Source organism: Magallana gigas, chromosome 3 (genome assembly GCF_963853765.1).
Source record: "Magallana gigas chromosome 3, xbMagGiga1.1, whole genome shotgun sequence".
NCBI classification, from domain to species: domain Eukaryota; kingdom Metazoa; phylum Mollusca; class Bivalvia; order Ostreida; family Ostreidae; genus Magallana; species Magallana gigas.
Genome location: NC_088855.1, coordinates 4,628,071 through 4,651,693, shown reverse-complemented (window position 1 = coordinate 4,651,693; position 23,623 = coordinate 4,628,071). Strand labels below are relative to the sequence as shown.

The 23,623-nt window shown below is 35.3% G+C and overlaps 5 protein-coding genes and 1 non-coding gene across 8 annotated transcripts in view; 3 read left to right on the top strand and 3 right to left on the bottom strand.

Annotated features, from left to right (window-relative positions):
• Positions 1–23,623, bottom strand: part of LOC105339124 (dihydroorotate dehydrogenase (quinone), mitochondrial) — a 270,339-nt gene that overhangs the window by 225,262 nt on the left and 21,454 nt on the right. The window lies entirely within an intron of this gene.
• Positions 96–234, top strand: LOC117680815 (U4 spliceosomal RNA). Its single transcript, XR_004595734.2, has one exon. It is a non-coding gene; the product is annotated as a U4 spliceosomal RNA (small nuclear RNA).
• On the top strand, positions 7,206–13,192 carry LOC136269595 (cys-loop ligand-gated ion channel-like). The gene is made up of 9 exons (XM_066078170.1): positions 7,206–7,375; positions 7,678–7,800; positions 7,898–8,095; positions 9,831–10,097; positions 10,184–10,339; positions 11,039–11,218; positions 11,336–11,383; positions 11,477–11,551; positions 11,780–13,192. Exons 1-9 carry the CDS (start codon positions 7,367–7,369, stop codon positions 11,843–11,845), a joined length of 1,122 nt encoding a protein of 373 aa, XP_065934242.1. The 5' UTR covers positions 7,206–7,366; the 3' UTR covers positions 11,846–13,192.
• LOC117692595 (cytochrome P450 1A4) lies at positions 12,224–15,162 on the bottom strand. Its single transcript, XM_066077689.1, has 3 exons — positions 14,555–15,162; positions 14,204–14,312; positions 12,224–14,014 (listed from the first exon to the last, which is right to left on the bottom strand). The coding sequence occupies exons 1-3, from the start codon at positions 15,051–15,053 to the stop codon at positions 13,756–13,758; spliced, it is 867 nt and encodes a 288-aa protein (XP_065933761.1). The 5' UTR covers positions 15,054–15,162; the 3' UTR covers positions 12,224–13,755.
• LOC136273286 (uncharacterized) lies at positions 15,779–17,068 on the bottom strand. The gene has a single exon (XM_066077688.1). It carries the CDS (start codon positions 17,066–17,068, stop codon positions 16,040–16,042), a length of 1,029 nt encoding a protein of 342 aa, XP_065933760.1. The 3' UTR covers positions 15,779–16,039.
• LOC117692594 (cys-loop ligand-gated ion channel) lies at positions 18,321–23,591 on the top strand. 3 transcript variants are annotated; one of them, XM_066078171.1, is made up of 10 exons: positions 18,321–18,413; positions 18,692–18,803; positions 19,098–19,220; positions 19,321–19,518; positions 20,743–21,009; positions 21,094–21,249; positions 21,453–21,626; positions 21,750–21,797; positions 21,891–21,965; positions 22,186–23,591. In XM_066078171.1, the coding sequence occupies exons 2-10, from the start codon at positions 18,795–18,797 to the stop codon at positions 22,249–22,251; spliced, it is 1,116 nt and encodes a 371-aa protein (XP_065934243.1). In that variant the 5' UTR covers positions 18,321–18,413; positions 18,692–18,794; the 3' UTR covers positions 22,252–23,591. The 3 variants fall into 3 exon arrangements, with proteins under 3 accessions (XP_065934243.1, XP_065934245.1, XP_065934244.1); XM_066078172.1 differs by having other exon boundaries at positions 18,395–18,413; positions 18,753–18,803; XM_066078173.1 differs by lacking the exon at positions 18,692–18,803 and having other exon boundaries at positions 18,389–18,413.

The window sequence follows — 23,623 nt, the reverse complement described above, 5'->3', positions numbered from 1 at the left end:
CAACAGATTGGGAGATAGTAAGGCAATAATCGCTAAACACCACTATAGCAAACAATGACTATTCTATATAATAAACTCAATCCTCTCCAGGAATTAGCTTTGCGCAGTAGCGGTACCATAGCCAATGAGGTTAATCCGAGGCGTGGTTATTGCTAGTTGAAAACTATACCCAATACCCCGCGCAGTGGCCTGAAACATGGCCGCTAGCGCAATTTTTGATAGCTCCCACGGGAGCAACAAAACAATTATAAATAAAAAGAAACGCTTCAATTTGTTTAATTCCACCTTCTAGTAAGGTGGAGGAGGAATTGAGAAGCATCTCCAAAGATTGTCATCGTAAGACGCAACCTTCGTAGACATTCACTCTTTTTTGTTTTTCGTCATCTCGCATACATTTGGAAGTTGGTTTGCATAAGCTAATCGTCCAAGGAAATGGAGGATTGCACATTCATGCAGATATGATTATATACTTTATTCCTTGGATTGATAAACTTTTACGTCTTTGTTTCTCAATTAATCTGATTACCGGCAGTTCTACCTTATTGAAAATATAGGAAACAAAACATCCTTCTCGTTCCATGTTTCTAAGATAGGGAAAAAAAATTTGTTCTTATGTTTAACAAGGTTCTAGATTTACAGTTTGAAAAGAAATGCGTGATTACACTTTCTAAAAACTAAAAACTTTTGATAATGAACATTAATATGTCTCTTGCGTTACTGATCAAACTTACATGCATTATCAATATAAGTAAATCATGCAATAAACTTATTACGTTTTCGTTAGTTTTATTGTCAAATATTTATTTTAAATTTCATTTTAAAAGCAAAAATGTCCTTCTTTGTCTGCAGGTTTGTTATACTCGTGAAAATACAATTGTAAGTGTCTAATCAAAATTAATAATGCAATGAGAGGAAAACAGATTACATGTTCTTGTACATGTCTTTCAATAGCTATTTAAAACACAAATAAATGCGCTTTGAACTGCCTTTTGAAAATTTCCATTGTTAGGATAAGATTAAGGAAAGCTGATGAGTGGATATTTTTGGTTCCACTATATCTTTTTCTTCCTCAGAAACAATTTCCACGTCATGGTTTATTTAAGTCAATATACCATGATATTATTTTGACATTTTGAGACACAATTTTGTCGTTCTGGAATTTTAGTTTTTCTGTTTTTGGATAATTATCCATCTCACTAAGGTCGACGTTGGGTGTAAATAATAAATGTTTTAAATAAGGCTCACTTCTTTGGTATTAAATTCCAGTCTTTAAGGATTACGTTTACTCAGGGGCGGAAAAAAAATCCACTAATAGGAACGAAAAACTACTTATTGTTCATTGTAGCCCCACTATTGTGGTGCTATTTTTCACTTTTAAATAACTAGGTCAATGACCTAAATTTTCTGCTAGTGACCTCTAAATGTTTTTTTTTGAAAAAATTGTCAAAATTGTCCACAATTTTCAAGGTATTCTTTATTTTTTAAATATTAAAAATAATAAAACAATTGGTAGGTTCGGAAATGATAAAATACGAATAGCTTTAAATGAATCGATTTAAGCTCATATTTTAAGTTTACTTTAGTCCGAATTTCCTCTATCAATTTCCAAAATTATACCCATTTTTGGTCGAGTTTTACAAAAAACTGACTAATAGGAGCTCCAAACCATTGATTGCCTAATACTGTTTTTTATTGTCTGTATTATGTTGTCATTAACATTATATAAGGTCAATGATCAAAATTTCGACATATTTTATCTTGAATCGATTTTATGAATTTTAAAGATTTTTCCAATCGCGTGCCAGCCAGTGATATAAATTTAAAGACGAGTAAATACAACTTTAAAATATGTAAAATGATATGAAAAAACATATAAAAACTTAACTTTTGTAATTACACTGCAACAGAAAGTTTTTAAGAGAAAATAAGAAAATGAAATTATTAGTCCGAATTTCCTCTGTTTCAATTTCAAACTACGTTTGTCGAAGCATATCTTCCTCTAATAAACATATCATGGATATCAATATCGATATTTGTTAATAACGTTGTTATTTTGTTTTTTTTTTAAACACTTTTGGACTTCAGATATTAAACTTTGTAAAAATATTTTTTTAAATCTCAAACCCTGAGTAAACGTAATCGTTAAACAATCATATTGGCAAATTCATGCTCTTCCTCTGACTCTTTTGCTCTTCGTTTTTTTTAAATTTAGTTTGTTTTTTCTTTGTTAAAAAAATTGATCTGTATCTTATCCAGCACGAGGACTCCTGTCACACGTTCAAGTCTGTATAAATTCTTAAGACAAAGATTGTTTTAAATAATTTTATTTTTACATATGAGATCACTGGTATATAAAAATATACCACAACAAAAATATCTTTAAAGTTTAAACATGTGCTTAAAGAGTACAATAAACAGATAGACTTGATTACATTGATTACAAATAACAGTGTGCAAATTATGTAATTTACTCAAACTTTTATATATCACCTCAATCCAACTTGGTTCAATGCATTTGTCTCAATAAGAAATAGAAAACCAGCCGTCTCAGTTTCCATATTGTTGTAAGTTTTCCAAATACAAAAAATTAGAATAAGAAAACCAGTGTCTATGTTGACATATTCCTATAAGCATTATAATTACAAGAATACATATACCAGTATCTGTGTAAGATAATTATTATACATATATTACTAAGTAATCCTATGATACAAAAGGAATACGAATACCTGAATGTTAGCTTACATAGTATTGTATGAAATACGGTATGTGTTCAGCATTATGGACAGTACTAAATTTAATGACAAAGATTACGTAAATTGGATTAATTATTTTAATAAATACATGTGTAAGTTAACTGTTGGTGAAAACAATGAATGATCGTGTGAGAATGTTCTTGAATATTCTGATCAGTGAAGAATATGAGAGGTACTGGAGCACCTGAGCTGGTGTAACCCAAAACCAATTTTTTAAATCGCATCGCCTGAGATATCGATGTATTCCAAATATCCGATGCATCACAAACAAAATTTGTTAAAGAGTAACCAAATAACAATGGAATGTGAAATAACATTAACGTATATTGCTATCTATTATAAGAATGGCGCGCTTCTAAATTAACTCCTAAACCATTCGTATACAACAAAACACAAAATAAAAGGTAAAACCAAAAATTTCATTTAAAGAGGTGTGTAGATTTTTGTCTGTTGTAATTTTGCAATCATTTCATAGATGATGTGTTAATGATAAAAAACACATTTAAATATTTGTCCCAAAGCCTAGAAAACGGATACACAATTCAAAAGTAGTAAAATATATGGGATCAATGTCAGCCTTTCATTGTAAAAATGAGATGGCGACTGAGGACCAAAAATGCATTGGCAGTGGCATGTCCATATATAAAAGTTTAACCTTAATTTAAATGTTAATTTTCTTTTTACAATAAGATTCCAAGTACCCTAACAATAAAAAGGTTTGTCACGGTCGCCATTTTGATTTTTTAGACCGACTTATCTGACACGATTTTCTTGCAGCGATTCATGCAAAATTAATTGGTAAAAATAAATCCGTTCGCCACTTACTACTTTTTGTGTAAACTCGAACATCACCTACACGAATTACGATACAACCGCTCCGTTCATTAAAAATCATTCTCCGAAAATCAGAGACATAATTAACAGAGATTTCTAAACAATCACATATTTCATGTGTAATGGGATCATCTACATCGTATGCATCCTCAAAAAGCAATGACTTCATGATGAGTAGATGTAGATGAGTAAATTTAAAGCACTCTGCGGGATCAAAAGCACCTTCTTCATTGATAAAGAAGCACATTAAACTGAGGATCTCCTTCACTATCAACTTTTCTATTGAGTATGATAATTGGCCTTGCCCTTGTTCAGGATTCCAATGGCTGATCAGACTTTGTATTATATAATCCTTTTTCACTTCTGTTTTCAGATCAAGGTCAGCTGTTGAAATGCCTGAAAATTATATATTAAATATTTGATAATCAGCACCAAAAAAATTGTGATATGCATGAGTAACATTAATTAATTTATCTGTAGTTCTACCTAAAACTTCTGGTTAACAGACCATAGGACTACAGTGTCTTTCATACAAAAAACTTGCAATTCACAGTATACAAAAATTTGGTGCTAGTTTTCAATAATTGCCAGTTTTCAATAATTGGGCAGTTGGCATCCCCGAACGCCTATTGCCCAATTATCATTATTCAATTATACTGGGCAATTATGGGGCCTTCTAAAGGGGCACAGGTAGACTTTACTTGTGTTTCCTTGAATGAAAAATAATAAAACAGTTTGTCATTTTTGTTAAATGTTGAATGTCTTTATAATTAAAATTGTTGCATAAATAAAAAGAAAACATTGAATCAATTTAAATATATTTATTTAATTTATTAACACTACATATAATTTAAAACAATAAAATAATGTTTTAAAATTGCATAACATTTTATGTACACTTTTCTTTTTTGTCACATAGCACTGTTTTATAATAAACTTATAAATACATGGTTGCCTAAAACATAAATAACAATTCAAAATGACATAAAATTTTTAAAAAGTATAATTCATACCAGTATATATACAATATTTACACAGATACTAATATGGGCACGGAGTCTGTCTTAATGTCCTTTCACTTTCACTGTCACTATGTCGATGTCCTAAATGAAAAAGTTCTGATGCTGAGTCTGCGTAGGTCATAAGGTCTTGGTATTGCTCCTTCAGGGTCTGCAGTCTCCTCTTGATGTTCGCGTACTTCTTTTGGTTGACGAATGGTTCCTCCTGCTTGTTTCTGGATCTGTAGAATTTCTTTGCCGTTCTGGGTGTCCTTAAAGATCTTGATGACAGTGTAGATGTTTGGGTGCGCGTGTAGGGCCATCCTCTTCAGCTTCCCGTGCCATGCTTCTAATTTGTTATTGGTCCGTGGTCCATTGGTTCTGAAGTGATTCCAAATAAGTCTGTCACCATTCACCCACTGTTCTGTCACATACTGTGGAATCATTAGATTTCGTGGTGGCTCAATTTTCGTGGAATTCGTGGGTACCTCTCATCTACGAATAAACATCCTCCACGAATTAATAAATTAGGGTAATAAAGTCATATTTCCTCTGTATGTTTAAGAGAATACACGAAATTGCGTCCCCACCATCCTGTAAAATTTAAGCAATCCACGAAAATTGGCCCCCACGAAATTTAATAATTCCACAGTAGTATGTAAAGGTCTCTGTCACTTCCGTCAGGTCGGCTTGATCGCGGTTTTCCAGGGCTTGGAACCACACGTTTTCGATGCTGTCTAGAGGAACTAGGGGTAGGACGGCTGCTCTTCTTATCAGTTTCTTCACGTTGTCATCTTCTCTGTAGGGGATCTGTAAACCTGTGATCTGTGCCTTGCGCCAAACAGCCTGTGTGAAATGGAAGAAACATCCTTTGGTGGTGATTCCGGGGAAAACGTCTCTGATGGAGTTATGTAATGCAGTTTCGAAGTCGGCAAGGGCACTTGTGGGAGAGAACTGCACGCCGAGGTCGTTCATCTTGTCGGAAAGGAGAGTGAAGAGTCTTGTGTAGGTGACTTGGTTCTTTCCTGGAAGAAGGGCATACACAACGGGCGTCATCTGGTCGTCAGTCATGATGTGGATGGTGAAGATCTGGTAGAACAGGCTGGGGCAGGTGTAGAAGGTTCCATCGCAGAAGAAGGTCTCGGAGGCAGCAAGGTCTTGAAGGTTGTCTGTTGTCGCAAACGCAAGTAACCTGATGTTCTGGAAGATGCCATCTAGTAGAAGGAATGGTTGTCCCGTATCTGTCTCTGTCCATTTCCCCTCCAGTCTGATGTCTGCTGTAGTCTTTGGAAGTGGTGGTGTCTGTTTCCTGTGGGCTCTGTAGAGTGATGACCTAGCGGTGTTGAAAGTCGGGAGCCTCTCGATGAGATCTCTGCTGGTGTCGTCCCATTGGTTGTCTCGGAGTTTGTTGAGTTCTTTGCTGAAAATGGATGGGATGGGCCTAACTTCCTCTGTACATCTTCTGGAGATGGCTGTCATAATTTGTTTGGCAACAACTTCAGTGTGGTCCGCTGCATGGGTGTGTTGCTGTCGTCCAAAACCTGTGGGGATGTCGTTCTCTGTTGAGATACTGGCGGAACATCCAGATGTAGTGCACCTCCAGAAGATCTTGTTGTCCGTCCTTCGATTTACCCGGTAAATGTAGCCATTGAATGCGAAATTACGCCCCCCTCATCTGTTGGTGATGAACTTAACGTTGATCTGTGCATTTGCCATTGTGAGTGAAAGTAATGATGTCTGGATTCTTTCCTTCTATTTATACAATTCTGCAGGTTGTGTTCATTTATTTACAGCTTTGATGAGTTCAGTTCAACATCATTTATTTACAGCTTGGATGTATTCAGTTTAACATCATTTATTTACAGCTTGGATGAGTTCAGTTTAACATCATTTATTTACAGCTTGGATGAGTTCAGTTCAACATCTTTACAACATTACTTGGTTTTATGACTTTGTAATTAAAATATATTTAAGCTTATGTCGTTCATTTATTCAAGCTTGGACAAATTTGTTGAAGAAAGTGATTTTTTATCATAATTTTTTCTCAGTCATAACTTAGATAATCATCATTTAAAATCTCTGGTTTTAATTTATACCTTAAGATAAAATGTTTTATTTTTATTTAGTTAAGATGTAAATTTAAAAATGAAGAAAGATACTTAATTTTTATAATATTTAATGATTATTTTATTTCACTGAAACATTTAGGTTATTAAAAATATGATATTTTTAATATAATGTCAGGAAAATGCAGCCATTATCGCTATTAATTGCATTTTTTTTAAATAAAAAACGAGACAATGTCGTCTACCTGTGAACCAAAGTATATGCAAGTAAAGTCTACGTGTGTCCCAAAGTATATACAGGTAAAGTCTCCCTGTGTCCCTTTTGAGGGCCCCATAATTGTCTTGACCAATTATTATTTTTAATTGAGGCGTTCGGAGAATCAATTCTAAATCCTTTTAATTTTTTCAGTAATCCCTTTGAAGTGTTATTAACGTTAGGTATATTTAATTGGTTTTCATGTCATATAAATATTCACATATTAACATTATCGTTCAAATCTTGCTTTTCAGGGACATAATGAATAGAATGTTTTATATATGGTGAAAAGATATTGATTTTAACCACTTCCTAGTAACGAACTGATCTCAGCTGAATATATCAGGAAAAAGAATATAATGAATAGAATGTTTTATATATGGTGAAAAGATATTGATTTTAACCACTTCCTAGTAACGAACTGATCTCAGCTGAAAATATCAGGAAAAAGAAGCCATGGTAAAGGTAATCTGACTTTTGTATTTATCAAAATATTTACAAACTTCCTTAATCAGATAAAATCCTGTTTGGTAAAAAAAAGTGTTGTTTACTCATCAGTATTTAATGATTTTAATCAAATGTATTCAGGTTTGGTAATATACTGTTTTGCTCTGCTACAATATATTAATGTAAATATGTATGTCTCGTAGATAAAAATAGTCATTTCCTTGATATAACGATGACAGACTTATTACATGTATATTCCTTACCGTTCTTCCTGTTTACACTTTATGAATTTTTAACCTTTTCTTTATTGCATGTTACAGAGAACGATCTATATCCGCGTGGTGTTCCTGAAGGTGGGGGAGATTGACACGGTCAAGGAGAAATACTTTGCCGATGTCTTCGTGCAGGCAAGATGGCGGGAACCGGCATTGGATCACAGTCAAGTATGTGCAGTTCAAATTTTTTTTTTAAATATGCTCAACAATATAATACATCATAAGAAGCACATAACTATTCTTTCTTGTAAATCTTTATTTGCAGCATTTGGAAAACAGTAACTTGAAGAACTATTGGGATCCCAAAATATCTGTTCAGAATGTAATCGACTCTAAGAAGAAGAAAGCATTAAAAGAGTTGAATTTTACCCCCAATGGTGAGGCTTTCATTACGGAGAAAAGAAAAATTAGCGGACATTTCTCGGAGAAGCTAGAGCTGATGGACTTTCCGTTTGATCACCAGGTTTGTTATTAACCATATAAGGAGAATGCAAAGGTGTATCCTCTATAACAATAACAGCAATATTAGGTATGTAATCTCTCACAATAAGAGCATGACCAAACAGTATGTAATCTCTCACAATCAGAGCATGACCAAACAGTATGTTCTTTATCACAATCAGGGCATGACCAAACGGTATGTTCTCTATCACAATCAGGGCATGACCAAACAGTATGCTCTCTATCATAATAAGGGCATGACCAAACAATATGCTCTCTATCACAATAAGAGCATGACCAAACGCTATGTTCTCTATCACAATCAGAGCATGACCAAAACGGTATGCTCTCTATGACAATCAGGGCATGACCAAACAGTATTTTCTCTATCACAATAATGGCATGACCAAACAGTATTTTCTCTATCACAATTAAGGGTATGACCAAACAGTATGTTCTCTATCACAATAAGAGCATGACCAAACGCTATGTTCTCTATCACAATCAGAGCATGACCAAAACGGTATGCTCTCTATGACAATCAGGGCATGACCAAACAGTATTTTCTCTATCACAATAATGGCATGACCAAACAGTATTTTCTCTATCACAATTAAGGGTATGACCAAACAGTATGTTCTCTATCACAATAAGGGCATGACAAAACATTATGTTCTCTATCACAATCAGGGCATGACCAAATAGAATGTTCTCTATCATAATAAGGGCATGACCAAACAGTATGCTCTCTATCACAATCAGGGCATGACCAAACGGTATGCTCTCTATCACAATCAGGGCATGACCAAACGGTATGTTCTCTATAATAATAAGGGCATGACCAAACAATATGCTCTCTATCACAATCAAGCATGACCAAACAGTATGTTCTCTATCACAATAAGGGCATGACCAAACAGTATGTTCTTTATCAATTCAGGGCATGACCAAACAGTTTGCTCTCTATCACAATAAGGGCATGACCAAAAAGTATGTTCTCTATCACAATCAGGGCATAACCAAACAGTAATCAGTGCATGACCAAACATAATGATCTCTTTCACTATCAGAGCATGACCAAACAGTAAGCTCTCTATCACAATCAGGGCATGCCCAAACAATTCAGTACATGACCAAACAGAATGTTCTCTTTCACTATCAGAGCATGACCATACAGTATGTTCTCTATCACTATAAGGGCATGACCAAACAGTATGTTCTTTATCACATTCAGGGCATGACCAAACAGTTTGCTCTCTATCACAATAAGGGCTTGACCAAACAGTATGTTCTCTATCACAATCAGAGCATGACCAAACAGCATGTTCTCTATCACAATCAGGGCATGACCAAACATAATGTTCTCTTTCACTATCAGAGCATGACCAAACAGTATGTTCTCTATCACAATCAGGGCATAACCAAACAGAATGTTCTCTCTCACAACCAGGGCATGACCAAACGGAATGTTTTCTAGCTAATCTTTTAAATTCAGGGAAGACCTAAATACTTTAATTAACTATGCCCTCTCTATTTCAATCATAGAATATGGCGTTTATGAATTACAGTTCGTAAATTTCCAAGTACCAGATATAGAAATCAATCTTCTAAATCGCAACCATCAATTAAGCTGATAGTTATGAAAAATAAACGTTGCAATGTGATTTTGTTTGGTTGTGTTTGTTACCATTTAGTATTTTACTGCATGTGTACAGGTTGATATGCTATTTGATTTGTTTCTGTTTGTGTTTTTGCAGTATTTGAACCTGATCATTACCTCTGAGCTCCCCGCCACTGATCTGGAGTTCCAGGAGGACAAGGACGAGCTGAGTACCATCAATGTGTCCTGCTTCGTGGACGTCCAGGAGTGGTCCCTGTGTGACTACGTGTCCTCCGTACCCTACACAGAATCCAAAGTCTTCTCTCAGAAACGGAACGTCAACACCAAATTTCCCGGCATTTCCGTCGGATGTTGCGCAGTCAGACGCGCGGGATTCTTCGTCTGGAACGTTATCGTCATCATGGCAAGAATTTCAATAACTTTGTTGGTATATCTTAGCTTTTATGTCTCATCTTTCTGAGGTTAACACGAGGTTTATTTTTTTTTCAGACTCTTATATGTGCCACTTCCTTCGCCACATTTGCAGTCGGTCGCGACAAACCTGAGAGCCGGTTAGGGCTGTCCATAACTCTCATGTTGACGGCGGTCACCTTCCGTCTGACGACGAACGCTAATCTCCCCAAAATATCCTATCACACCCGCCTGGTCAGTGTTTTAGTGCTGTATATTCTCTAAATGTTAATTATGCAAACTATATTTATCGGTAATTTTTACTAATGTCAACCTAAAATCGTTCTGTTAATATTAATAGAATCATTCATTATTACGAGTGTGGGATAGTGAAATTCCACCGAGGGGACAAGATTCACGGTCTAGGACGAGGCTTTGCCGAGTCCTAGACCGTGAATCTTGGCCCCGAGGTGAAATTTACTATCCCACACGAGTATATAATGAATGATTATTTTTCTCGCATTATATTACCTTAAAAAATGATGTTTGACAACTTTCTGTTATGACGTTCAAAAGATTACTTTCTGTATATCCCTCCGCGTGCTTCAAATGGTGCAAGTCAAAATGAGAGCATACGACAGTTTTTTAATTAAAAATATGTTAATTGTAATTAATTAAGCAACACAATTACTTAATGGATAATCTCAATGCACCATTTTACATTTCCCTACAGCAGACAACATTTGTTTAAGTTTTAAAACGGCGTAGTAATACACAGCGTAAGACAGAAAAATCTCACACTGTTGTCTCACACCGGACAAACCGATCTCACACCGATGATAATGCGAGGAATATTGATTCTAATGACTTTTCCAAATATAGGTACCAAACTTTTTTAATAATAATAAATTAACGTGTTTTTGTATGTAAAATTCAAAGAAGTAATGTTTGTAGGACAAGTTTATCCTGGCCAACATGTTCTTTAACTGGCTGGTGACGGCCTGGCACGCGGTCATAACGAGGTTCGAATATGACGTTGACCTACAAGCGACAATGGAAAACTGGGCCTTCTTCGTCTTTCTCATTGCATACGGGCTCTTCCTAGTCGTCTTTGTTTCCTTAGTGCTCATTACAGTAAGGATACTCCATACAGTCAATTTAGCTGTAATACATGCGATTTATGGTGTTAATATAGAAGTAATTTACGTGTAATCTATCAATTATGATTTTTATTGATTCGTTTTGTTTCAGTATATGTTACGAAATAACGAACTACAATCAAAGCTGAAGATATACGAGGTAGGGAACACCTAGTGTTATACGTCGCAATATGAATGCATTCCAATCAGGCGTTAAGTGTTATTTTCGCACTATGTCATGATCTGTTTGTAGGAGAAGGCGGAGAAGTTACTAGGCGGTCATTGGAAGGATTCCCGCTCGAAGGAGCAGGTGGGCATCACAAATAGGGTAAGGAAACTTTGTCTGCTCTGAATTTCGGTCATCCGACCATTAACCTCGCGATACCGGTGAATGATTCACAAGTACTGCGTCTTTCCTTTCCTTTTGGTAAATGTGCACTTATTTATCAGTTTATAGATTTATGATTTCCTGTGTCGCTTTTTATTAAGGCTGAACCTTTTACAATGTAACACTGCCTACAGATTTTGTTATAATCAGTGCTTTGTTTATTTTTAGAGACGTGGGGGATTGTCCTACGCCACGCCAGGGACAGCGTCGGCTGTGTATCCCATGGATACCTGAATCACAGCCTCCTTCTGGACTCCACCAGATACACTTGTGATATTAAATCAAAGACATTCCATTTATTTTTATATATACATTTTCATGCATAATTACCAAGAGTTTCAATATAAATGAATGGTGAAAAAACCCGTAAAACTTGCTAAAAAAAAACACCGCATGGTCAAAAATGTTTCCATTGTTTTACCTGGTGGCAACAACTAAACACAAACGCAAACTTCAAAACAATGAAAATGTATGCTGATATTGCTCTCTCTCTCTCTCTCTCTCTCTCTCTCTCTCTGAATAATTAGATACTATTCGTGCTTCATTCTCAGCTTTCACAAAGATAACCATATTAAAGCTTTACACGTAGATTTTTTTATATTTATTAAACACTTTATTCAACAATTACAATTTGTGTTACTAAACCAATATAAATAAATCATTTTAAAAATGACTGTAGTGTAAACAGAAAAATGACTAGAAGTTACTATGTCAAAAATTTACCGTATCTTGGGGATAACTACATATACACAAATTAAAACATATTTCATGTTCATATATAAACTCAAAAATGACTGTAGTGTAAACAGGAAAAAAATGACTAGAAGTTATTATGTCGATATTTGACCGTATCTTTGGGATAACTTTATCTACACAACTCACAAACATATTTTCCATAGACATGAAAACTCAAACCTTTCTAAGGTCATTGCAATCTAATTACAATTAGACTCAATTCTAATTTTAATCAGATTGGAGATCATTGTATATAAACAGGTACCGTCATACGTATAGCACAAGATCTATTATAACACTTCAACATGAGTATACTCAAGTTTGTAATACTCCTGTATTTATATATTACACTATCACAGTCAAACTTCAATAAATTCAGCTATCACAAAATTTTTACGTTATACGGACACAAAACATCAAAATACATGTAGTTTTGATATGTCTTTGGTTAACTGATTAATTAAATAGTTCACTATGTATCAAAATACATGTATTACTGTTAATGATGCGGTCAACAATATACATGTACTAGTATGGGAACATCTTAAATTCTCTCTCATTATTTTTCCTTCGTTAATTCTTTAAGTTTTGGGCGGAAAGACACCCATCAGCCTATTGCACTTAATGGAACCCCTGAGCTTTACACTTGAACTTCAATCATACATCAGGCAATGGATTCTCAATTGATATAAAATTTATTACAAGTTAAAAAAAAATCCTATGATTGGTTGATGAACATCCATTCTACACAGTACCATTTCTGTAAAATGTTTGACTAAATCCTAAGTACATCTTCAATACCACCTACATGTAACTTCTAAATAAAACCAATACTTATGTCTTTAATTGATTTAATCTTTTTCAAGCCATGAGGTACAAATGGTCAGATCTGTAACCCTGTGTCTGACGTGCTGGGTCAGTAAGAGTCAGTGAGTACCCCTTGATGGACCTTGTCCAAAAACAAACCATGCAACATCAAGTGGCCACAACTGGTTTTGAACCAGTGACTTGATATTTTCAAAGCTCACTGATAATGCTCTGAATTACCAGTATGAACCTTTTTTCATGTACAACATACATGATTTAAGCAATCAACAAAATTTGATTTCCATCAAAGTAAGAAACAGGACAAAAAATTGTATTAGGAGAGCAATTGCTCATGAACATGATGAATACATCTATTCTTGAAATGTGGATTTCACAAAATCTATGAAAATTGATGTCCACAAGTAAATGAAACAAAATACAAGACACGATTACAACATTAACATAACTTTGATCTCAAGCATTGCCAGTAGATGGGTTAAACGTTAACAAGGCACATCACTTTCACTATTTTTCTGTTGAGAGTTTTTACTAAAATAGATTCTTAAATATCTTAATCCATTTTATTTTAAATGTAGCTACAACTACTGCCTATGACATATGCTCCAATCTTCCCTACTACTGATCCTAATCTTGAAAGGTTTGGGCTGGATGGCCAGTCTGTAGTCCGACTCCAGATTCAGGATAGTTCCTTCTGCCAGGACATTGAGCTGATGCATGATATGTGTAAAGAACAGGTACACCTCCATATCGACCAGTGCCTCCCCCGGGCACCGCCTCTCCCCCAGGCCAAAGGGGATAAAGTGCTCAGGGATGGTCAATCTACCACAGGAATCTAGAAACCTGACAAAAATGGACAAATGTTTACCAAAAAAACCTTAAACTATACAAAAGAATCAAGGAATGTGTACACAAAAGTATTATTTGTCAGCACTTTGAGACTCAATTTTCCTTGATTTCTGAAGGGTCAATAATACAGTTTTACTGGTGCAAAATGCTGTAAGTAATAAATAATGAAACTATGTTTATTACCTGCATGGGTCAAAATTTGTTGGATTTTTCCATAGTTTCTTGTCATGGTGAAGACTCCAAACACTAAAAGGCTTGACGGTGTTCTTTGGGATATTATAACCTACAAAAGTACATGAATTTTTTTTAATTGTTTAGATAAACAGGCTCCCATGAATCTGATAAAGACTTAATTATAACATGTTAAATGCAGATAGAGGTGTACAATGTATATATATATATATATATATATATATATATATATATATATATATATATATATATATATATATATATATATATATATATATATATATATATATATTCAAAACATCCAGTGTACTTAAAAACTAAATACTAATTGATATATAATACCTATAATTTTTGTTTGAATGTCGGGAAATACCGCCATATATCCCATCAGACATGTTAACAGAGCGGGAACTGAGGAGAAGCCACACCCTGCTAACTCTAGAATGAAGCTGTCCATGTCATCGGAGTCAAATAACTCACGATCATTTCCTGTCTCAATAAAAATCAGGAGCTGATCTACTAGGTCTCTTAATTCAGTGGGATTGTAAGTATCCTTGTGCTGGTTCAACAGAATTTGGTGGTATCTGGTCAGTAGGGCATTCCTCTCCTCAAGTTGGCTTATCTTTTGCTTATAGATGGTTTTCAAAATTGGAAAATAATTATAAATTTGAGCATTCCTGGCATCTTTTCTGTTTTCTAAACAATCATATATTTTATGTGTAATGGGATCATCTACATCGTATGCATCCTCAAAAAGCAATGACTTCATGATATGTAGATGAGCAAATTTAAAGCACTCTGCGGGATCAAAAGCACCTTCTTCATTGATAAAGAAGCACATTAAACTGAGGATCTCCTTCACTATCAACTTTTCTATTGAGTATGATAATTGACCATGCCCTTGTTCAGGATTCCAATGGCTGATCAGACTTTGTATTATATAATCCGTTTTCACTTGTGTTTTCAGATCAAGGTCAGCTGTTGAAATGCCTGAAAATTATATATTAAATATTTGATAATCAGCACCAAAACAATTGTGATATGCATGAATAACATTAATTAATTTAGCTGTAGTTCTACCTAAAACTTCTGGTTAACAGACCATAGAACTACAGTGTCTTGCATACAAAAAACTTGCAATTCACAGTATACAAAAATTTGGTGCTAGTTTTCAATAATTGCCAGTTTTCAATAATTGGGCAGTAGGCATTTCCGAACGCCTTATGTCCAATTATCATTATTCAATGATACTGGGCAATTATGGGGCCTTCTAAAGGGGCACAGGTAGACTTTACCTGTGTTTCCTTGAATGAAAAATAATAAAACAGTTTGTCATTTTTGTTAAATGTTGAATGTCTTTATAATTAAAATTGTTGCATAAATAAAAAGAAAACATTGAATCAATTTTAACATATTTATTTAATTTATTAGCTCTACATATAATTTAAAACAATAAAATAATGTTTTAAAATTGCATAACATTTTATATACAATTATCTTTATATTTTGACACATAGCACTGTTTTATAATGAACTTATAAATACAGGGTTGTCTAAAACATAAATAACAATTCAAAATGACATAAAATTTTAAAAAGTATAATTCATACCAGTATATATACAATATTTACACAGATGCTAGTATGGGCACGGAGTCTGTCTTAATGTCCTTTCACTTTCACTGTCACTATGTCAATGTCCTAAATGAAGAAGTTCTGATGCTGAATCTGCGTAGGTCATACGGTCTTGGTATCGCTCCTTCAGGGTCTGCAGTCTCCTCTTGATGTTCGCGTACTTCTTTGTCGGTTGACGAATGGTTCCTTCTGCTTATTTCTGGATCTGTAGAATTTCTTTGCCGTTCTGGATGTCCTTAAAGATCTTGATGACAGTGTAGATGTTTGGGTGCACGTGTAGGGCCATCCTCCTCAGCTTCCCGTGCCATGCTTCTAAGTTGTTATTGGTCCGTGGTCCATTGGTTCCGAAGTGATTCCAAATAAGTCTGTCACCATTCACCCACTGCTCTGTCACATAGTCTGTAAAGGTCTCTGTCACTTCCGTCAGGTCGGCTTTATCGCGGTCTTCCAGGGCTTGGAACCACACGTTTTCGATGCTGTCTAGAGGAACTAGGGGTGGGACGGCTGCTCTTCTTATCAGTTTCTTCACGTTGTCATTTTCTCTGTAGGGGATCTGTAAACCTGTGATCTGTGCCTTGCGCCAAACAGCCTGTGTGAAATGGAAGAAACATCCTTTGGTGGTGATTCCGGGGAAAACGTCTCTGATGGAGTTATGTACTGCAGTTTCGAAGTCCGCAAGGGCACTGGTGGGAGAGGAGTGCAGGTCGAGGTCGTTCATCTTGTCGGAAAGGAGAGTGAAGAGTCTTGTGTAGGTGGCTTGGTTCTTTCCTGGAAGAAGGGCATACACAACGGGCGTCATCGGGTCGTCAGTCATGATGTGGATGGTGAAGATCTGGTAGAACAGGCTGGGGCAGGTGTAGAAGGTTCCATCGCAGAAGAAGGTCTCGGAGGCAGGGAGGTCTTGAAGGTTGTCTGTTGTCGCAAACGCAAGTAACCTGTTGTTCTGGAGGATGCCATCTTGTTGAAGGAATGGTTGTCCCGTCTCTGTCTCTGTCCATTTCCCCTCCAGTCTGATGTCTGCTGTAGTCTTTGGAAGTGGTGGTGTCTGTTTCCTGTGGGCTCTGTAGAGTGATGACCTGGCGGTGTTGAAAGTCGGGAGCTTCTCGATGAGATCTCTGTTGGTGTCGTCCCATTGGTTGTCTCGGAGTTTGTTGAGTTCTTCGCTGAAAATGGATGGGATGGGCCTAACTTCATCTGAACATCTTGTGGAGATTGCTCTCATAATTTGTTTGGCAACAACTTCAGTGTGGTCCGCTGCATGGGTGTGTTGCTGTCGTCCAAAACCTGTGGCGATGTCGTTCTCTGTTGAGATACTGCCAGATGTAGTGCACCTCCAGAAGATCTTGTTGTCCGTCCTTCGATTTACCCGGTAAATGTAGCCATTGAATGCGATATTACGTCCCCCTCTTCTGTTGGTGATGAACTTTGCGTTGATCTATTCATTTGCCATTGTGAGTAAAAAGTGATGATGTCTGGATTCTTTCCTTCTATTTATACAATTCTGCAGCTTGTGTTCATTTATTTACAGCTTTGATGAGTTCAGTTCAACATCATTTATTTACAGCTTGGATGAGTTCGGTGCAACATCATTTATTTACAGCTTGGATGTGTTCATTTTAACATCATTTATTTACAGCTTGGAGGAGTTCAGATTAACATCATTTATTTACAGCTTGGATGAGTTCAGTTTAACATCATTTTTTACAGCTTTGATGAGTTTAGTTCAACATCTTTACAGTAATTGATTTTAAAACTAATATTTAAAAAATATCAAAGTAAATTTTTTTTCCCATAGTGATGTTCAATTACTTGGTTTTATGACTTTGTAATTATAATATATTTAAGCTTATGTCGTTCATTTATTCACAGCTTGGACAAATTTGTTGGAGAAAGTGATTTTTTATCGTAATTTTATCTCAGTTATAATTTAGATAATCATCATTTAAAATCTCTGATATTAATTTATACCTTAAGATATAATGTTTTATTTTTATTTTGTTAAGATGTAACTTTAAAAATGAAGAAAGATATTTAATTTTAATTTTTTTTTAAATAACATTTAATGATTATTTCATTTAGGTTATTAAAAAATATGATATTTTTAATATAATGTCAGGAAAATGCAGCCATTATCAATATTTATTGCAGTTTTTTATTTTCTTAAATCAAAAATAAGACAATGTCGTCTACCTGTGAACCAAAGTATATACAAGTAAAGTCTACCCGTGTCCCAAAGTATATACAGGTAAAGTCTCCTTGTGTCCCCATAATTATAAGAGGGCCCCATAATTGTCTTGACCAATTATTATTTTTAATTGAGGCGTTCGGAGAATCGATTCTAAATCCCTTAATTTTTTCAGTAATCCCCTTGAAATGTCATCAACGTTAGGTATATTTGCTTTCATGTCATATAAATATTCACATACTAACATTATCGTTCCAATCTTGCTTTTCAGGGACATAATGAATGGAATGTTTGATATTGGTGAAAAGATATTGATTTTAACCACTTCCTAGTAAAGAAATGTTCCAGCTGAAAATATCCGGAAAAAGAAGCCATGGTAAAGGTAATCTGACTTTTGTATTTATCAAAATATTTACAAACTTCCTTAATCAGATACCTACTATTGAAACGGTTCCAACACATCATGTGTCAAAAAAACATAAACAGGTAAATATATGTTGATTTGTATGCACGAACAATGTGCACCTCGAAATCGATTCTAAATCCCTTTAATTTTTCAGTAATCCCCTTGAAATGTCATCAACGTTAGGTATATACGATTGTTTTTCATATCATTTAAATATTCATATACTAACATATCGTTCCAATCTTGCTTTTCAGGGACATAATGAATGAAATGCTTGATTTTCGTGAAAAGATATTGATTTTAACCACTTCCTAGTAATGAACTGATCTCAGCTGAAAATATCAGGAAAAAGAAGCCATGGTAAAGGTAATCTGACTTTTGTATTGATCAAAATATTTACAAACTTCCTTAATCAGATAAAATCCTGTTTGGTAAAGAAAAATGTTGTTTACTCATCAGTATTTAATGATTTTAATCAAATTTATTCAGGTTTGGTAATATACTGTTTTGCTCTACTACAATGTAAATATATATGTCTCGTAGATACAAATAGTCACTTCCTTGTTATAACGATGACAGACGTATTACATGTACATGCTTTACCGTTCTCCCTGTTTACACTTTATGATTTTTTAACCTTTTCTTTATTGCATGTTACAGAGAACGGTCTATATCCGCGTGGTGTTCCTGAAGGTGGGGGAGATTGACACGGTCAAGGAGAATTACTTTGCCGATGTCTTCGTGCAGGCAAGATGGCGGGAACCGGCATTGGATCACAGTCAAGTATATGCAGTTCAAATTTTTTTTCTCAAAAATATGCTCAATAATATAATACATCATAAGAAGCACATAACTATTCTTTCTTGTAAATCGTTTTTTGCAGCATCTGGAAAACAGGAACTTGGACAACTACTGGGGTCCCAAAATATCTGTTCAGAATGTAATCGACTCTAAGAAGAAGAAAGTATTAAAAGAGTTGAATTTTAACCTCCATGGTGAGGCTTTCATTACGGAGAAAAGAAAAATTAGCGGACATTTCTCGGAGAAGCTAGAGCTGATGGACTTTCCGTTTGATCACCAGGTTTGTTATTAACAACATAATGAGAATGCAAAGGTATATCCTCTATAACAATAAGAGCAATATCAGGTATGTAATCTCTCACAATAAGAGCACACCAATCAGTATGTTCTCCATCACGATCAGGGCATGACCAAACAGAATGTTCTCTATCACAATCAGAGCATGACCAAACAGTATGTTCTCTATCACAATTAGGGCATGACAAAACAGTTTGTTCCATGTCACAATCAGAGCATGACCAAACAGTTTGTTCTCTATCACAATCAGGGCATGACCAAACAGTATGTTCTCTATCACAATTAAGGCAAGACAAAACAGTATGTTCTCTATCACATTCAGGGCATGACCAAACAGTTTATTTTCTATCACAATCAGGGTACAACCAAATCATATGTTCTCTATCACAATCAGGGCATGACCAAACAGTATGCTCTCTATCACAATCAGGGCATGGCCAAACAGAATGTTCTCTATCACAATCAGGGCATGACCAAACAGAATGTTCTCTTTCACTATTACAGCATGACCAAACAGTATGTTCTCTTTCACAATCAGGGCATAACCAAACAGAATGTTCTCTATCACAATCAGGGCATGCCAAAACAGTAATCAGTGCATGGCCAAACAGTATGTTTTCTATCACAATCAGGGCATGACCAAACAGTATGCTCTCTATCACAATAAGGGCATGACCAAACAGTATGCTCTCTATCACAATTAGGGCATGACCAAACAGTATGCTCTCTATCACAATCAGGGCATGACCAAACAGAATGTTCTCTTTCAGTATTAGAGCATGACCAAACAGTATGTTCTCTTTCACAATCAGGGCATAACCAAACAGAATGTTCTCTATCACAACCAGGGCATGACCAAACGGAATGTTTTCTAGCTTATCTTTTAAATTCAGGGAAGAACTAAATACTTTATTCAACTATGCCCTCTCTATTGCAATCATAGAATGTGGCGTTTGATTAGTGCTGCCCTGTTAATGAATTACAGTTCGTAAATTTCCAAGTACAAGATATAGAAATCAATCTTCTAAATCGGAACCATCAATTAAGCTGATTTTTATGAAAAATAAACGTTGCAATGTGATTTTTTGGTTGTGTTTGTTACCATTTAGCATTTAGTATTTTACTGCATGTGTAAAGGTCGATACACTACTGAATGGTTTGACACAACCTATGCTATTTGATTTGTTTCTGTTTGTGTTTTTTGCAGTATTTGAACCTGATCATTACCTCTGAGCTCCCCGCCACTGATCTGGAGTTCCAGGAGGACAAGGACGAGCTGAGTACCATCAATGTGTCCTGCTTCGTGGACGTCCAGGAGTGGTCCCTGTGTGACTACGTGGCCTTCGTACCCTACACAGAATCAAAAGTCTTCTCACGGAAACGGAACGTCAACACCAAATTTCCCGGCATTTCCGTCGGATGTTGCGCAGTCAGACGCGCGGGATTCTTCGTCTGGAACGTTATCGTCATCATGGCAAGAATTTCAATAACTTTCTTGGTATATCTTAGCTTTTATGTCTCAAATTTCTGAGGTTAAACGAGGTTTATTTTGTTTCAGACTCTTATATGTGTCACTTCCTTCGCCACATTCGCAGTCAGTTGCGACAAAACTGAGAGCCGGTTAGGGCTGTCCATAACTCTCATGTTGACGGCGGTCACCTTCCGTCTGACGACGAACGCTAATCTCCCCAAAATATCCTATCACACCCGCCTGGTCAGTGTTTTAGTGGTGTATTTTCTCTAAATGTTAATTATGAAAACTATATTTATTGGTAATTTTTTCTTATGTCAACCTAAAATCGTTCTGTTAATAAATATTGATTCTAATGACTTTTCCAAAAATAAGTACCAAACTTTTTTAATAATAATAAATTAACGTGTTTTTGTATGTAAAATTCAAAGAAGTAATGTTTGTAGGACAAGTTTATCCTGGCCAACATGTTCTTTAACTGGCTGGTGACGGCCTGGCACGCGGTCATAACGAGGTTCGACGATGACCTACAAGCGACAATGGACAACTGGGCCTTCCTCGTCTTCCTCATTGCATACGGGCTCTTCCTAGTCGTCTTTGTTTCCTTAGTGCTCATTACAGTAAGGATACTCCATACAGTCAATTTAGCTGTAATACATGCGATTTATGGTGTTTATATAGAAGTAATTTACGTGTAATCTATCAACGTTCTTTATGATTTTTATTGATTCGTTTTCTTTCAGTATGTGTTACGAAATAACGAACTACAATCAAAGCTGAAGATATACGAGGTAGGGAACACCTAGTGTTATACGTCGCAATATGAATGCATTCCAATCAGGCGTTAAGTGTTATTTTCGCACTATGTCATGATCTGTTTGTAGGAGAAGGCGGAGAAGTTACTAGGCGGTCATTGGAAGGATTCCCGCTCAAAGGAGCAGGAGGACGTCACAATTAGGGTAAGGAAACTTTGCATGTTCTGGATTTCGGTCATCCGACCATTAACCTCGCGATGCCGGTGAATGATTCACAAGTACTGCGTCTTTCCGTTCCTTTTGGTAATTGTGCACTTATTTATAGATTTATGATTCCCTGTGTCGCTTTTTATTAACGCTAAACCTTTTACAATGTAACACTGCCTACAGATTTTGTTATAATCAGTGCTTTGTTTATTTTTAGAGACGTGGGGGATTGTCCTACGCCACGCCAGGGACAGCGTCGGCTGTGTATCCCATGGATACATGAATCACAGCCTCCGTCTGGACTCCACCAAATACAATTGTGATATTGAATTAAAGACATTCCTTTTATTTTTATATATACATTTTCATGCATAATTACCAAGAGTTGTGATATAAATGAATGGTAAAAAAAACGTAAAACTTGCTAAAAACCACATCATGGTCAGAAATGTTTTCATTGTTTTACCTGGTGTCAACAGCTAAACACAAACGCAAACTTCAAAACAATGAAAATGTATGCTGATGTTTCTCTCTCTCTTTCTCTCTCTCTCTCTCTCTCTCTCTCTCTCACTCTCTCTCAATAATTAGATACTGTTCGTGCTTCATTCTCAGCTTTCACAAAGATAACCATATTAAAGCTTTACACGTAGATTTTTTTTATATTTATTAAACACTTTATTCAACAATTACAATTTGTGTTACTAAACCAATACAAATAAATCATTTTAAAAATGACTGTAGTGTAAACAGAAAAATGACTAGAAGTTACTATGTCCAAAAATTACCCTATCTTGGGGATAACTACATAATTATACACAAATTAAAACATGTATGTAATGTTCATATATAAACTCAAAAATGACTGTAGTGTAAACAGAAAAAAAAATGACTAGAAGTTACTATGTCGATAGTTGACCGTATCTTGGGGGTAACTATATCTACACAAATCACAAACATATTTTCCATAGACATAAAAACTCAAAATTTTATAAGGTCATTGCAATCAAATTACAATTAGATTCAATTCTAATTTTAATCAGAATGGAGATCATTGTATATAAACATCATACGTATATCAAAAGATCTATCATAACACTTCAACATGAGTATGCTCCAGTTTGTAATACTCCTGTATTTATAAATTACAGCTATCACAGTCAAACTTCAATAAATTCAGCTATCACAAAATCTTTACGTAATACGGACACAAAACATCAAAATACATGTAGTTTTGATATGTCTTTGGTTAACTGATTAATCAAATAGTTCACTATGTATCAAAATACATGTATTACCGTTAATGATGCGGTCAACAATATACTAGTATGGGAACATCTTAAATTCTCTTTCATTATTTTTCCTTTGTTAATTCTTTAAGTTTTGGGCGGAAAGCCATCCATCAGCCTATTGCACTTAATTGCTGGAACCCCTGAGCTTTACACTTCAATCATACATCAGGCAATTGATTCTCTATATAAAATTTATTACAGGTTAAGAAAAATCCTATGATTGGTTGATGAACATCCATGATACACAGTACCATTTCTGTAAAATGTTTGACTAAATCCTAAGTACATCTTCAATAGTAGCTACACGTAACTTCTAAATCAAACCAATACTGATGTCTTTAATTTATTTAATCTTTTCCAAGCCAT

What these genes read in the sequence shown, in the direction of transcription:
- LOC136269595 (XM_066078170.1), top strand. An exon ending in TTTCCTTAGTGCTCATTACA is followed by an intron (nt 11,219 to 11,335) that starts GTAAGGATACTC and finishes GTTTTGTTTCAG; the next exon opens with TATATGTTACGAAATAACGA. An exon ending in AGGTGGGCATCACAAATAGG is followed by an intron (nt 11,552 to 11,779) that starts GTAAGGAAACTT and finishes GTTTATTTTTAG; the next exon opens with AGACGTGGGGGATTGTCCTA.
- LOC117692595 (XM_066077689.1), bottom strand. Translation starts at nt 15,053, where the DNA reads ATGTGCTTCTTTATCAATGAAGAAGGTGCTTTTGATCCCGCAGAGTGC. An exon ending in CATTCAAACAAAAATTATAG is followed by an intron (nt 14,313 to 14,554) that starts GTATTATATATC and finishes AAAATTCATGTA; the next exon opens with CTTTTGTAGGTTATAATATC. An exon ending in ACAAATTTTGACCCATGCAG is followed by an intron (nt 14,015 to 14,203) that starts GTAATAAACATA and finishes CATTTTTGTCAG; the next exon opens with GTTTCTAGATTCCTGTGGTA.
- LOC136273286 (XM_066077688.1), bottom strand. Translation starts at nt 17,068, where the DNA reads ATGAGAGCAATCTCCACAAGATGTTCAGATGAAGTTAGGCCCATCCCA.
- LOC117692594 (XM_066078171.1), top strand. An exon ending in CGGCATTGGATCACAGTCAA is followed by an intron (nt 19,221 to 19,320) that starts GTATATGCAGTT and finishes CGTTTTTTGCAG; the next exon opens with CATCTGGAAAACAGGAACTT. An exon ending in TATCCTATCACACCCGCCTG is followed by an intron (nt 21,250 to 21,452) that starts GTCAGTGTTTTA and finishes TAATGTTTGTAG; the next exon opens with GACAAGTTTATCCTGGCCAA.